General features: G+C 46.4%; 1 protein-coding gene across 2 annotated transcripts in view; it reads right to left on the bottom strand.

Annotated features, from left to right (window-relative positions):
• SNX25 (sorting nexin 25) overlaps window positions 1-17,006 on the bottom strand; it is a 1,269,225-nt gene that overhangs the window by 748,184 nt on the left and 504,035 nt on the right. For both annotated transcript variants that reach the window (XM_078678040.1, XM_078678039.1), the window contains one exon: window positions 14,825-15,041. In XM_078678040.1, coding sequence (XP_078534166.1) covers window positions 14,825-15,041 — 217 coding nt within the window. The remainder of the gene's footprint in view (window positions 1-14,824; window positions 15,042-17,006) is intronic.

Raw genomic sequence — 17,006 nt, 5'->3', positions numbered from 1 at the left:
CTCCCATCTCTTACCCTGTGTGCGGATAAGCCAGAGATACATCGCCGTACGTTCAAAGAATGCGCGCGGCGGGCGGGGGGTCTGGAAGCAATCGGATTTGATTAGCAACAATAAACGCATAGCGACAACATTGCATTCCGGGCATACACAATAATTGCCAGAATACATCAATAGGCAACAGCAGATTATGCGCAACTGCAGATATGGTGAACACAACCTGAAGCGCTCGTCGGGTCCCGAGCCCACATGGACCGAAACTCATCACATAGCCAGGCAAAACGGCAAAACATAAATAGGCAACATCAAATTATGCGAAATGGCGGATATGGTAAACACAGCCTGAAGCGCTCGTCGGGTCCCGAGCCCACCAGGACCGAACACCGACACGCACCCCGTTTTCCTGAAACAGAAAATTATACACGCAACCTGAAGCGCTCGTCGGGGGCCCGAGCCCACATGGACCGAAACTCATCAAATAGACAGGCAAAACGTAAATAGGCAACAGTAAATTATACGAAATGGCAGATATGGTAAACACAGCCTGAAGCACTCGTCGGGTCCCGAGCCCACCTGGACCGAACACCGACACGCATCCCGTTTTCCTGAAACGGAAAATTATACACGCCCCGGACACCGGGGCCCATGTTCATGAAATATTAAACTTTCACGTGTTCGAAGAAAGGGGCGTGCGCCCAAGCCTGCCCAACCACAGATCTGCTAAAATGGCCGCTCGAAACTCCCCCGCTCAAGATGGCAGCTAGGACAGCCGGAAACGGGGGGAGGATGGTATGAGATTACTCGGCTGCCGGGGCTAAGGGAAAACGACCCATTGTTTAGGAAAGTGCACATGGACCCCACCACCAAGAGGTTGGGCCCCCCACCACAACGAGGTTAAGGAAGCGAGCGTCGCCACTGCGCCTCCATGTGGACCAAGCCGAGGGATCGGTATTACCGCAAGGACCCAGATTGGACAGGGACCCGAGTAGCACGGCATGGGGACACGCCACCAGCATGGCCGCGATAACCGCGGCGGGGCCGACGAATTACAGGCCGGCCCGCTGAACCCCACCCGCCGGAAAAGAGGGCAAGGAAACGGAGACCACATCGGGGAACCGGACGTCCCCCCCCCACAGCAGCCCACGCTAATGGTCCGCCTCGCCAGGCTCACAACTCCAGAGGAGGGAGCAGGCGGAGAAAAAAAAGGGGGGGGGAGAATAGGCCAAGGCCAGGCCTCGCTCACCTCGATAGCAAAAGAGTGTCCCAACATGGAACTGCGACGTCCGGAGCGGCGAAGAGGCCTCCCCAGCGGGGCAGGGGTCTGATGTACTCCAGACGGCTCCTCCCAGCCGCCCCGGACGTGCATCACTTACCAGTCTCCACCAACCAGGGGAGACTGCCTCAGGTGAGGAAACAACTGCGTCATGCGGGGGCGGGACAGCCCTCCGTGACTAGTGGCCCGCCCTCCTTATGGCCACTGCGTGGCCTCGGGCAGGCGCAAAGTTTCGTGTTTCCTCCATCTTCCAGCGTATTACTGTTTGATGGTTCCAATTATAGCGCCCTGGCGTGGATTAGCGCTGTATATTGGCGCTAGGAAAAACACACATATTACGGACCGCATCAGTTAAAAACACCTAGATTCTGAGACCCGGACTGATTCTCATTTGGAAAACTCGCTTTGCAGTTGACAATAAGAGCCAGTTCCTCCATTGGGATTTGCATTTTCTAAAAACAGAAATGTCGGGTTTAGATTGTGCAGATATCGGTTTTATTGGTAGGAGGCGCAGGGGGAGAGAATACACGTTCTGAAAGAAATGGTAATGCGTCTTTTGGGACACTGCTCTACAACATAGCTTAAACATAGTGGCAAAGCCAATAGGTCTGGCAAAACACTTATAAGGCCCCAAAGGTAAGACTTATTGGCTATGCCAATGCTTGTTTATTTTATTCATTTGCAGCCGGCCAGCAGTGTCTGTGGCGCCCGCCTTTATCTCATGCCCTCTTAACTACAGGGCAGCTTTGGAGATGAGAGGTCACAGAAGAATATGAATAAAAATGTTATAACCGTGTCCTATGACTCATTCAGACCGAACTGGCTAACCAATAACCAATCATAGTCAGCAGCCCGTTTTAGGAGAGTGTAATCCTCAGACTAGAAATGTGTAGTATCGAAGTCAGGAATACAGGAAACGTGGTGGCTGAATTGGTTGTTTTATTCAGACACATAGGTTCACACAGCGACACAAGAGACACCAGGTTTCAACTGGCGAAATTGCCAACATTCTCAAACCGTCATAGAACCCTCATGACAGAGAGTTCTAACTACAGGTGCCAGGGAGGCACAGCACAGAACATTACATTATCCCCTTTTCTATAACCAAAAGAGGAGGAACACAGGGAAGAAAAGAAAAGAGAAAAGACCGGGAAAGAGGGAGCAAGGGAAAAGAAGAAAAGAACAGAAAAGAAAAGAAACAAAGACAGCGAAGAGTAGAAGAACAACTGGAGTTAACAGCTAGAATTTAATGAAGAGAGAAACAACTACCTAAATCTGGCAGGAACTCTTGGAACTCTTGAGCTCCTGCGAAGTGCAAGACTACCATCATCTTCATTATTAACATCGTCAGAACACATGGCATCATGGCGAGAAACAGGTTCACTGACATTGACTTTCACAACTTTACTGACATTCCACCAGTGATTGTTGCTAAGACGAACAGCATTTCCGCAAACCTTATCGACAACTAAAGGCTCAGAAAATGTACTCCTTCCCTTGGTGACATGAACAGGGCTCTTGATACGCACAATATCTCCAGCACAGATACTATGTGGCACAGTCCTATTCCTTTCATCAAAATTGGCTTTCTGTTTTGCTTGAACCTTCATAACATTGTCCCTTACAAACCCATCTATCCCGTCCATGACATTCAACTTAACCCACTTCGACATCCACCCTGGACAAATTTTTGTGGAGGGTTTTCTCCCTCTTAGAAGTTCGAACGGAGACACACCAGTGGACGAATGAGCAGTAGTGCGATAAAACCACAACATGGAACGAACGGCATTTTCAAGCACACACTTGCAGGCGATGGCCCATTGCACACAATTGTTCAACACACGATTCATTCTCTCCACAAGCCCATTGGCCTGAGGATGATAGAGGGAACTCTTCCTATGTGAGACGCCACCTTGTTCGAGAAAAGACTCAAATTCAGAACTCACAAACTGCACCCCATTATCCGTCATGACAACAGAGGGAAACCCTTCCCTAAGGAAAACATCTTTAAGAAAAGAAATGACGTTGGCTGAGGAAGGCTCACCGATAAAACGAATCTCTGGCCATTTAGAATAGTAATCAATGGCAACAATGGCAAAACGCGAAGAAGAGGGTAAAAGATTGAAAGGACCAACTAAGTCAACACCAATCCTTTCCCATGCTCTCTCGGGAAGCATAATGGGTTCCAAAGGGGGTATTCTGGGTTTGTAACTCTTGTCAGATGATCTACAGATAACACAACCATCCACTAGAGCATCCACAGAAACATCCATGAGTGGCCACCAAAACACATCTCGTAGTCTTCGTTTGGTGAATGTTTTTCCCAAATGGCCTTCATGCGCCCCATCAACAAGACGTCTCCTTAAACTCTCGGGGGGAATGAGCCTGCCACCCCGCATAAGGATCCCATCTTCAACCGTGAGCTCATCAGCCACCTTAACAAAAGTCTGGAATTGTCCAGAGACATTTTTCTCTTTAGGCCAACCTTTTTTTAAGAAACTTAGGACCTGAACAAGTACCTCATCCTTCAACAACTCCCTTCTCCATTCTGCCTCATTGACCGCACACATTCCCTCAAGATCCAAGGCAGCAACAAAGCAATCTTCCTCCTCGTCATCCCTTTCATCATCGGATTCCTGACCAGAAATGGGGAAACGTGAAAAATAGTCCGCCCTGACATTCTTCGAACCTGGCAAATAGACCACATTAAAATTGTACTGGAGTAGCTTGGTTGACAACCTCGCAATGCGCGGGGTATGCTCTTTGATCTTGTCGCCAGACAAAATAGAAACTAAGGGATTATGATCAGTGCGTATAACAAAGTGACTACCCCAAAGAAAAGAGTTGAATTTCCTTACCGCCCACCAACAAGCCAAAAGCTCTTTCTCTATCACAGAAAAATTCACTTCAGCACCACGCAACACCCTTGAAGCATACGCAATAGTGTTGTCAACCTGACCACTCTTCTGAGTGAGCACGGCTCCAAGACCAAATCCACTTGCATCTACAGTTACCACACACTCCTTATTTGGATCAAACGCTTTGAGGACACTGTCACTCACCAATTGAGACTTAATCCACATGAAGATTTCTTGGCAGTTCTTATCCCAAACAAAAGGTACATTTTTTTTTAACATATTGGTAAGTGGGTTTACTTTTGTCGCATAATCCTTGATAAATCTGGAATAGAACTCACTGAGCCCTATGAAGGACTTCAAACCTGCCTTATCGACTGGAGGAGATGCATCCACAATTGCCTTTACCAAACCTGGACGTGGCTCAACCCCATTGTGTGAAACAACATGGCCAAGAAATTCCATCTTTTCCCTAAGAAAAACACACTTCTCTCGCTTGAGAACAATGCCCTTGTTTTGCATTATTTCCAAAACTTGATTCAAAGAACCATTATGATCCTCAATATTTTGGCCAAAAATCAAAACATCATCCTGGAAAACAATTACTCCAGGAGTGTCTTTGAACATCTGACTCATCAGCCTTTGGAAAACAGCTGCCGCTGATGCAAGACCGAACGGCATTCTGCAATACTGGAAGCTACCAAATGGAGAGACAAATGCAGTCAAATGTTTAGAGGACTCACTCAACACAACCTGATGGTACGCGGAGGCTAGGTCTAACTTGGTGAACCATTTTGCGCCTCTGGTGAGGGATAGCAAATCTGTAATTTTTGGCAAGGGGTGTGAGTCAATCCAGATGTTTTTGTTTAGACTGCGCAAATCCACACAGACGCGCAGATCACCATTCCTTTTCCTGGCGACAACAAGAGGGGACAACCACAAGGATGACTCAATCGGTTCAATGATCCCCTTCTTGCATAGCTCGATAAGTTCGGTCTCAAGGCTATCCCTCACACTAAAAGGGACGCTTCTGACTTTATGTTTGACGGGGATAGCCCCATCTTTAACCTTGATCTCATGGCTAAAGTCCTTGATCCTCCCCAGTCCCTTTCCAAAAACAGTGGGAAATTTGCGAGACAGACTCTCAACATAGTCATCGGAGTCAACAACGGCAAGACTCGCAATACAATTGTCGGGTTCAGCTAATCCAACTTGTTCTTTTGCCCCAGGTCTCAGGATTAATCCGAACAAACCACCATGAAACCACCCCAAGATGTTCAACCCTTTGATTGCGACATAAATTTTCCCAAAAATTCTCCTGCCCCTGAACTGTAGGACATCCTCAAAATAACCAAGCAGAGCTATTCTACGTCCTTCAAAAGAAACAGGAGCTCTATCAGGAGGTTCAAGTTTCTTTCCAGGCCATGTTTCCTCAAACAATTCCTGGGTAATCATGGTTACTCTTGCCCCTGAATCTACCAGTAGGGAAACCACTTTATCACCTACACCAAAATTCTCGTAGGGGTCAACACAATCAGAAGGGTCACCAACAATGACTCCATCTTCACGCACAGCCACAACCACCACCTTAGTTTCGTGTTTGTCAAAATCACCCAAATCTGGATTTTCACGTACCACTACAACCATATCTCTGAGATCGTCTTGGATGCTGTTAACTGGACTTGTACCCATACTTGTATTATCCAGCATATCGGAAACATTTCCTACTCCATTTACATTGCTTAGACCTTGTGGCTTACTGACAACAGTGGAGTTACCCTGTCTAGAATTCTGACAAATTTTGGCAAAATGACCATATTTTCCACAGTTACGACAAACAGAACTCCTAGCAGGACAAAATTTGTTATTCTTGTTGTGTGAGGGATTCCCACACCTATAACAAATGTCATTTCTAGGAAACAGGTTTCTTTCAGAACGTTGAAAATTGGGAACGCTGCTCCTCTCGAAGCGTTGTTGTCCAGGAGCTGATCTGTTGTCCCTGTTCTCCTTAGTCCTCACCACAGAAACGGCTTCATCATTCTTCTTTTCGAGCTCCTTAACTTCTTTTTTAGACAACTCGATACTTTTAGCAGTGCGGATAGTCTCCTCGAGAGTAGGATTTCCTAAGGTAAGCAACTTCTGCTGTATCGACTTGTCAGTGCATTTGCATATGTATTGATCTCTGATTAGCTGCTCCCTGAAACCCTCAAATTCGCATTCCGCGCTCAACAACCTCAAACCAGACACATAGGTCTCAACGTCTTCACCAGGCAGCTGTTCTCTTTTGAAGAATTTATGTCTGATTACCACAAGACTTGGTTTGATGTCAAATCTTAACTCCAGTCTCATTCTCGTTTCGACATATTCATCCACATCTTCTTCCGCGTTATTCCTTACTAGAGGAGGTAAATGTTTAAAAATCTCTCGGCCTTCAAAACCCAATGAATGCAGTAACAAAAATTTCTTCCTTTCTGCGCGATATCTTGACGCGCCAATCGCCCCTATATAGGTTTCAAATGCGTCGAACCACTTCCTCCAAGGAATGGGTGGATTACCCGGTGTCTCAAGAAAAGGTGGAGGAGGAGAAACTGATTGCATGGTGTACTAGGGACTTGTACAGAACTGCGTGAGTTTATCCCAAATAAACGCTGTGTCGCTGTGTTGATTAAAGATTTGGGATGAACACAAGGTTTGTTGCAGCGAAAACAAGGAAGAAATGTGTTAGCCTGTCACTGTATGTACAAGGAAAAATTGTACTCTTTTTCAAAAAGTGTTTTTATTTTAAATTCTTCCTTAATTCCTTTAGATTAACGTGGCTTTGTCTTGTGATTACAGACCACCCTCTCGAAACGGCCAATGACGTGCTGGTCGTTGCTCTGGTAACGTTGGTTTTACAGCGCGCTGCAGCTAATGCGTGCACACAACAAAGAATTTTCCTCTTTTTTTTTTTTGACACACAAAATGGCCGCCTCTGACGTCACCGGCGTGTAACAGCGTTGCCAATCATACGCGAGTCCGTGATGCCAACCACGCGGCTAATTCCCCTTCATTGCGCAGTACTGGTAAATACAGGAAAACGCTTTCAGAAACAAAACTTTGCGTTGTGCGCGCAGCAGACTTATCTCGATAGAAGCGCTCCGCTCCTCATCCCAAACGAAGAGAATAATCCGCGCAGCTCAGATGGGGAATCAGCTGTCTGGCAACTTCCTCGATATGTTCAGCTGTCAGGTACGAGGCAATTTACGTGGTTTCTCCGCAGATCGTCGCCATGAATTTTGTAGTATCGAAGTCAGGAATACAGGAAACGTGGTGGCTGAATTCGTTGTTTTATTCAGACACATAGGTTCACACAGCGACACAAGAGACACCAGGTTTCAACTGGCGAAATTGCCAACATTCTCAAACCGTCATAGAACCCTCATGACAGAGAGTTCTAACTACAGGTGCCAGGGAGGCACAGCACAGAACATTACAAAATGTTCAATCAAAATAACCGTTAATTAAACAGTAGTAGCCATCTTTGTTAAGGCAAGTACAAAGAATCGCACTTGCAAGCAAATACTTCTAGCAGCAGCAAAACATGTTAAACAGAAAAATTCTCAACAATTAATTAAAAAAATGAGGTTAGTTAACTGCATTTTAAGAAATGGCAACTGTTAAGAAGGTATACTCCAGGCACCTGCAAAAAGAGTGACATACCCAGCATACAAAAAAGCAGCCCAGGATCTATTTAGAAAGGACACATTTCCATAACCTTTAACAACACCGCATTGTTATTAGCTGGTCATGAACATCTATGCTCAGTAACTTGCTTTTTGCCCTTCATTTTATCCAACAGCAAGGGATCAACAAATACATCACTTTATACAACCGCATGAAAATGGCAGGATTTGCCAAATGCTCGAGTGTTCCAAGCCAGGAGGACATAACCAGAGACAGCTTCGCATCCTAATAGAGGGAGCCACTAAGAACTGACACTGCACGGCTGATTTGATGTGGAAATAAGAATGCCCGCTTTAACTGTGCAGTGTACCCTGCATGCAAAAACCGCAACACAAGCAAGAGATTAGAGTAAGATGGAGCTCAATGTCGAATTAATTATCCTCCAATGTCAAGGAAACTAAGCGGACAGGCATGCACTATGGTCAGAACAAGAAAGACGAGAAACGATTAGGATACAGAGCTGACAGAACACAGCAGTCTGCTTGCTACAAACATCACTAGTGCACCATCAGATGGGAAGGCAAAATACTCTTTAGTGCAACACAATTTGTTTAATTTTAAGATCATGACAAGATAAAATTATAATAAAAGAAATTCTGTTTATACAGTGGTGAATGCTAAGGCGCCGCCGCCTAGGGGGAGCCGCGACTATGATTTGACACCGTGAACTGCCGGAAGGGCTGGGGCGAGTGATGCTACCTGCACCAGCCAGCAATAAGAGTAGGCACTTGCTAGCAAGAGGTTAAAAGCTTCTGGGTAGCCCCTTCAAGAGGGGCGGAGAAGAGGTCTCTTTCACCGCTCCCTGCTCTGGAAGAAAAGACGCTGTTGGCTGCCCCGCATGGGGTTTTCATAACAATCATCAAATGGTCGCAGGACTATTACGTCATAGCCCTCTCACCCTGGGCACAAGAAATTGTACTAATAGTCCTGCGACCATTTGATAATTCTATCACACTCAGGGAGGAGAGTGATACCCATGGTAGCACGGATAACTCAGTAAAGCTTATAGACTGTGCACTTCCCACACTGTGAAGTTTTCATAACAATCTCATTTTTTTCTGTTTTTCTTTTCTGCAGGCAAGTTCGCTGCACTATGCATCCCAGCGATTCGCGGATCAGCTGATTTGGGCATCCGGCCAGCTGGGAGCCGCACGGGCTTGAGTATTTACTCACCTGAACCGTGTTACTTAGCACGTGGTGGTGACTTCAGCATGGAGGCCCAGTTGAGGCTGGGCTGCAGGGTTTTCCAGCATCGAGAGGTGTGCCTGGGAACAGAGCTTTTTTTGGTGGTGTATTGGCTATAATTGGGTGCTAAGTTGTTGCTAGTATGTATGTATGGATGGATGGATGGATGATGTGGAGATGGCCAGGAGACTAGTTACATACCTATCCGAGCCACAGGCGGGTCCAAACAGGGTCTGCTGTTCCTGCAGCGGACTCAGGCGCCACTTCAGGGGAGAGTCAATTCACAGGGGCTAATCTGGCTGTGGGCCATGGGCCTCCAGTTGTGAGCGAGACCCAACTTGAACCAGCACAAGGGGGTGCAGCAGCAGTGGTGGCAGCCCCCAATTCTCCATGATTCCACAAATGCAGGTACGACTACCCTGTTGCCACGTCTAGGTTTTGGGGGAGGTGCGGTCAGGGCAGAATCAATTGGGCAGGTATATTGTGGCTGAAGTGAAAGAAAAGATTTGCAGGGGGCCTTATGCGGATATCTTTAAATCTACTTCTGGGCAAGCACGATAGGGAGGAAGCAAAACGGTGTAAAGAGTGAGCATTTCAAGGACTGTGGTCACTGGCCCTACGGATGGTGGAGAAATCACCTTATCTGTTAACTGCTCTCCCCTGAGGCGGAAGCCGGGGGATCTCCCACTATTCTTTTTTACAAACGCTACTTGATCTCGTGATTGTCCGCGCAGAGGACTGTCACTTGTGTGTTTTTTAAACTCATGTTGAATGCAATTAACTGTTGTAACTTACTGTGAGGACCGCTCTGTGGAAGGCGCGATTACTGCTGCTATTTCACAATAGCGCTGCCCTATTCAGCCGCGGTCACGTGATCTGACCCACCTCACCCGCCATCTTGAGGAGGTAAGGGGGTGCGCTCTAGTCCACCAACCCTCCCATCTTTCCCGCCCCTTCTATGCATAATATGGGAGGAATATCCCGTCCGCGCACCGGGCGGGCGCAGCGGGCGCGCCGGAGGCGCGCCAGAGGCAAGCCCGTCTGCGCCCGTCCGCGCCGGGACCGGGCCTAGGGCCACAACCCCTGCCCAACAAGGGTTAGACACCAATAAGAAGTATACTAGTCAAGGCTTACTGGCACTTCGGCCAACCACCAGTACCAGCTGTCTCAAAATAATACCCTCTGAGATTCACAGGCACCTGGCCATCTCCTGCCCTCATTGTAGCTGCACCATTCCGTTATTACTATCTGACGCTAATACTATACCAACTAAGCACGATGAAGGAGCTGTTATATCTATTGCCCTCATCAATGCGCGTTCACTCGGAAAGCACAGGCAGGAGATCTCAGATCTGATAACAGATTTTAAACTAGATGTTCTGTTTGTCACTGAGACTTGGACCGATGACACATCTCTACCAGACCTAGCCATCGCAGTACCGGACGGATATAAAGCATACTGCCAGAACAGGCCTAGACAAAGAGGGGGTGGGCTGGCCATAATAGCTAGAGACTCATATCCTGTAAGAACTACCCCCATTTCTTCCACTTCCTGCGAGGCCATGCAATTTGCCATTAACCCTTCGCCTTTGTTTAATTTTAAGGGAATACTGATATACCGCCCTCCGGGATCCAAAACAGCAATTCTAACTAGCATTAATACCATGATGGAATCAGTAGCCACCGAAAGTGCCTTTACGGTTCTAGGCGACTTAAATTTTCATTTGGATCAAAGTCACCTAACTGATTCGGCCACCCTCCTTTCCGATCTAGAAACCCTAGGGCTCAAACAACGGGTTACGTCCCCTACCCACCAAGCCGGTCACATCCTAGACCCCATATTTTCCAACTTAGAAGGCTTACAAATATCCAACTTTCTACCCATGCCTTGGACTGACCATCATGCAATTTTTGCAACCATAGCCACCAACATTCGTCGTAATAACAAACCCCTTCCCATCCCCAAACAGCCCTTTAAAGATTGGAAAAATATCAATCAGGATGACCTAAAGCTAATACTGGATCACTCCCGTCCAACGCTGTCGACAGAGCCTAACTTAGCGCTTCTTGCAAACACAACAATGATGGACAGAATGTGGATCAATGTCACACATTCACCCCAGTCCAAAGATCTGGGCCCAAATCCATCGTTTTTCCACTCCACACCACCCTGGGTTAGACAATGGCGATATGCAAATCAGCGCTGACCCTGTGCCCCATGGGAACAGTCCAGTCCGAACTACAAAAGCCATGTCCTTCCCAGAACGGAAACAAGCATCCGAGGACCGGCCCGGTTTCGAGGTAACACCTCTCATCAGCCCGGCTAGCTTGCCTCCAGTGGTGTGGAGTGCCTGGGACTCACGTCTGAGCATCCCCAGTACACTTAGAGCGGTAATTGCAAACACAACAATGATGGACAGAATGTGGATCAATGTCACACATTCACCCCAGTCCAAAGATCTGGGCCCAAATCCATCGTTTTTCCACTCCACACCACCCTGGGTTAGACAATGGCGATATGCAAATCAGCGCTGACCCTGTGCCCCATGGGAACAGTCCAGTCCGAACTACAAAAGCCATGTCCTTCCCAGAACGGAAACAAGCATCCGAGCATTAGCGCTTCAGCAATTTTACACCTGGTTGGGCCAGGCCACAAATCAGTCAGCCCCTACCAAAGAACTATCCAGAAATAGATCTAAACCTACCGCTCCCTGGTATAATGAACAACTAAGGGCACAAAAGCAAATCAACCGTAATAAGGAAAGACAATGGAGGAAAGAATATGACACAGCTAGCAAAGTAGCCTACAAGGAAGCCTTGGCACTCTATAAAGCCATGATTGTTAAAGCCAAAAAAGACTATTACACTGACCAGATTCAGAAAGCCAAAAATTCTAGCAGATTATTGTTTCAAATCACCAAAGCATTGTCAGGCAATTCCCCCGACCTCACCCCTCCCCCATCGCAACTTCTATGTGATTCGCTAGCTTCCTTTTTCTTTACCAAAGTGGATGATATTTACCAGGCATTTTCCATCAATTCACTTGCGAGGACAGTCAACCCCCCCATTTTAGCTCCAGTAAATATGTTCCCCAGCTTCCAACCAGTCACCTCCGACCAAATAAAAATTACACTGTCTACCATTAAATCAGGATCACCCCTGGACCCCTGTCCACTCTCAGTACTTCTGCCGGTAATGGACTCTATCATACCACTACTGACTCAGGTGTGCAATTCCATTCTCCTATCAGGCAACTATCCAGACCCCCTTAAAAACACTTTACTAAAACCCCTGTTAAAAAAACCGTCCCTGGATAAAAGTGAGCTAAAAAACTACCGTCCCATCGCAAGTCTCCCTTTCATGGCGAAGGTGATTGAAAAAACTATGAACATTCAGATTTCCGAATTTATTGAAAAACACCATCTTCTGGATAACACGCAATTTGGATTTAGGAAATACCATGGGACAGAGACAGCCTTGATTAAGGCTGCTGATGACATCAGGGTTATCAGGGATCAAGGGGGCACAGCCATTCTAGTAATGCTGGATTTATCAGCAGCTTTCGACACGGTCGACCATACCATCTTGGTCGACCGTGTCGAGGGATTTGGCATCTGCCACACTGCCAAAGACTTAATTGCGTCCTTTCTTGCCAAAAGAACGCAGGCTGTTATCTTAGGACCCTTCCAATCGGCCCAACTTTCATCTCCATGTGGAGTACCTCAAGGCTCATCCCTGAGTCCGACACTCTTTAATATCTATGTGTCGGACCTTGCTAAAACCATCAAAGCACACGGGATGAGCCTAACCTCCTACGCCGACGATACCCAGCTTGTGTTGGCGATTAAGGGGGATGGAGATCTTGTGGCTGAAAAATTCAAGAAGGGACTGTTAGGTATAGGAGAATGGATGGCTACCAACTGCCTTAAATTAAACTCAGAAAAAACTGAGGTACTCATTTTCGGACCCCTTTCGCCAGCCTGGCCATCAAGTTGGTGGCCAGAAGCTTTCGGCACTCCTCCCATTCCAACTGCTAAAGTCAGGAACCTCGGTATCATCTTCGACGAGGGTCTAAATTTCATGGATCATGCTAACAAAACAGTGTCCATAGCACACCTGAAGCTAAAGATGATAAGGAAAATACGTCCTTTTCTTCCTGATTCAGCCATCAAAACTCTGGTTACCTCTCTTGTCCTCTCTTCTCTGGGCTATTGTAACGGTCTTTTCCTTAATGCTCAATCCAGAGTAATTACTAAACTGCAGACTATTCAGAATGCAGCTGCTCGTCTGCTCTCGCGCAAAACAAAATATGAATCCATATCTAACAATATAAAGGACTTCCATTGGCTCACTGTGCGAAATAGAATCCACTTTAAGTCCCTCTGTATTGTGTTTAAAGCACTCAACAACCAAGGACCCTACTTTTTGAAAGAACAGCTACAACAATACAAACCTAACAGAGCTCTACGATCAGCCTCCCTCAATCAACTGGTCATTCCTCGTACTAAGACCGTCACCTGGGGCGACCGGCGCTTTTTGGTGGCCGCCCCAAGGCTCTGGAACACGCTTCCCCCAAACATCAGGGATAGCCCCTCTCTTCTCCAATTCCGCAAACTTTTAAAAACCTGGCTGTTTGCTCAATAATCATCCCTCCCTTATGTTGACCGTCACAGATAAATGGTTTTACTAGCGCCAAGACGCCCAAGGGTAAATGATGCGCTTTACAAATATCAAAAATAAATAAATAAATAAATAAATCAGTCAATTGGATTAAAGGGTTTCCCATTTATCAGGCAATCTTGGATGAGTGTTTCAGTGGTTTGAGAGCCCAGCTGGCATGCTACCAGAACAGGATTGCATGTGTGCATGATGAGTATGTGGTGGGGGATGAAAAAAATAAGACAAAGAGTTTAGGAGAGTTAAGGCAGCTAAACTCACTTTGTAGTGGAATCAGATTGACGTTGTTTTATGGTTGCGCCATATGAAACAACGGTGCCAGGACGCTGTCCCCTGACAGCCCTTTTCGGTCAGGTTCCAACAGCAGGCCGGGAGGGGGATGGAGGAAGGGGACATGATGGGACTTCAATAAGCGTTCCTGTTCTAGGCCTCTTGGGTCATGTAAATTCAAGCACGATTGCGCATTCTGCGGCTTGTCCTCACATCCCGAATCAAAGTGCTTCAAGAAGTCTAAGGATAGAGGGGGCAATAAGCAGGAATGATTACCCACTCTTAGTCAAGGTCCCCTCCCAGTGAATTTGACGGCAATGATCCCATGGCTTAATAGGTACGGTACCCCGGTTGAAGGCCAGGTTATGTTGGAACGTTTTAGGGAAGTCTTCTGGATACCAGCCCCATGATGTATGGGCGTTCCCCATTGCAAGAACCCGCAGTCCCTGCGGGCCAACCGGGAGACGGCTGCAGCAAAAATTGTCAAGGAAGTGGGCCTGGGGAGGGTGGCTGGCCCGTTGGAGTCTGTACCCCTAGAAGGTTTTGTCTGTTCTCCCTTGGGGTTGTGCCCAAGAAGGAACCGGGAGAATTTAGGTTAATACATAACCTCTCTGCTCCTAGGGGTCAATCTATAAATGAAACTATTGATGAGACCTATGCTATGTTTAATTTTAAGATCACAACCAGATAAAATCAGAATAAAAGAAATTCTGCTCAAACAGTGGTGAATAAACGGCTCTGCTTGCACCTGTCGCTCTCTCTCCCTCTTACATCTTCAGCAGATCAAAATGCTAGCTTGGCTTATCAGAGGCAAAGGCAAGGCACACTCTGAACGCTTTCTTACCTGACATTGGCTGTTCTGAGGTCACAGAAATGCGTCAGTAAAGCTTTCACCACATCATTGCAGACGACTTTGACAACGTCAATGTGATTCAGCCTCTGTCGCAGCTGTCTGGCCATCTCCCAGAAATCATCGGCAAGCAGGTGATATAGCCGTCCTTCATCTCTGCTGAGCTGTCCATACCAGGAGAGGATGTAATCTCTGTAGCAGTAGTCGAACACTACAAATTCAACAACAAATAAGAGCGGTATGACATATCCTGCAATGCTTATTGACTGCCACCTGGCCAGGTCAAGTATGGAGACGCCCAGGCACTATATCCTTTTTCTTTGACTAAATAGCAGTCTTTCTGGATGCTATAACAACTACGGAGACTCATTTAAAGTTCTGTTCCTTTCTAAAAAAAACACACATTGCTGAAAAGATATATCTTGCTGTTTTCTTCACTATAATACCAGGATTCTACTCCTGCAGTCACGTTTCTGTTCCACTCTGCTCACTCCTTTAATCTCTAACCTGGCTTTGTTAAAGACCTTTACATGAGAAATTGGCAGGACTAGCACATGCTTTAAGTGCCCGTTATCAGACATATTAATGCTTCTGTCACCTGAATGTGTACTATCTGGGACGTCGTAGGCAGGCAGCTTAATTTACTGCTGCTACTAAATTAAATCTGTGCTCAACGAGTTCATTTTTCAGTAAGAACAGTCAACATCCTTTCAGTCCCACAGCACACACATTTAAATGTACTCTATTTCTGGAACGCATATATATACCTTTGGACAGACACATCCCACTTCCATCAGGCAGGTAATAAACCTACTGAAATTATCGCCAAGACTTTAGATGAGCAGGACTCATCTTGCTTGCTTCTTTTGCTAAACGAAGCCCGGCAGTAGTAGGTCTACAAGCCACAAGATGTTGACTATGATTAAACGTTGTGAAACATTTATATCTAAACTTTGTAACATTGGGTGCAAAGATATCAACAGTACCTAACATCTTATTTTATATAACCCAAATACATGCCATGTTTCGCCTGAGTCTATGGATGCCGAAGTTCCATGTACTAATCAAGGATACTATGACCTAATGAAATTGTGTGAGATCAGAAAACAAGTCTAATGGTGATTTAACCTTTTTTTATTCTCTGTATTGGGTAATAAGAAATAGACAGCAGTATAGCGTTTGTGGAGTAGAGCCCATCGCACAGGATGGTGCATCAGTACAGTGATACATATGTACCAAGACAAAATCACGCAAGCATAGGATTTGTTTAAATCTGTTTATTGCTTTTGCACTTTTTCAATTACAGAAATGCCAGGAACACATTATTCAATAGTGATGCCAGTTAACAAGTATACATTATGTTTTGACCAGAACAATATTACCAGGCCAGGCTGCGTGGTTAGCTACCTAGGGTAGGGGCCTAAAGCGCCCCACATAGTAACTGTAGAATCAGTTGAGAAGAAACAGGCAGAAGGCACACATGAGGTCTGTGAAAATGGGCGCAGCAATACATTTGAGAAAGTCCAGCAAGTGAGGGCATGCATTGTTCCCAGGGGGCGATATTGGGAAATGTCAGATACAAACAGTGGAGGATCCCAACCAGGGACAATTGGAACATATGCAAAGGGAATCATTAATATGAACTGCTATGCCAGCCCTAACTTCAAAACCCACCCCTTCATCAACCAGCACCACCCATCTAGTTGCTGAATGGATTTCACACATCCATCACCCTAAATTCTAATGTAGGAGGCGACATCAGGTGGGGGGGGGGGCATCTCTGCAGCATCACACAAGCATATGATGATATGAATCCTATTATCCCTTCCGCCCTCCCCCCCCATTCCCCACCCGGGTGGATCGGACCAAAAAAAAAATGCGGTCCACAGGATCTTTGTTGTACGGCAAGGGCTGAAGCTGTCCTTGGTAATCACACCTTGTGCCACATAGTTTCTGGAATTTATGAGGGCAACCTCCGCCTTTGTATATAACTCTTTTATGTGCCATGCTCCAATCTAAATCCGAGCCCCACTGTTTCAATTGTGGTAGTGTCGAAGCTCCCCACAGTTGTGCCACGTTGCGTCATGTTACCACGAAACCCATATTGCAAAACAGGTGTTGGTTCCTGGTACCTTTGGTGTCTCTCTATATCCCCAGGATTCCTTCTGGGAGCAGT

Source organism: Lissotriton helveticus, chromosome 2_2, assembly GCF_964261635.1.
Source record: "Lissotriton helveticus chromosome 2_2, aLisHel1.1, whole genome shotgun sequence".
Classification (NCBI taxonomy): Eukaryota; Metazoa; Chordata; class Amphibia; order Caudata; family Salamandridae; genus Lissotriton; species Lissotriton helveticus.
This window is presented reverse-complemented; position numbering and strand designations above follow the sequence as displayed.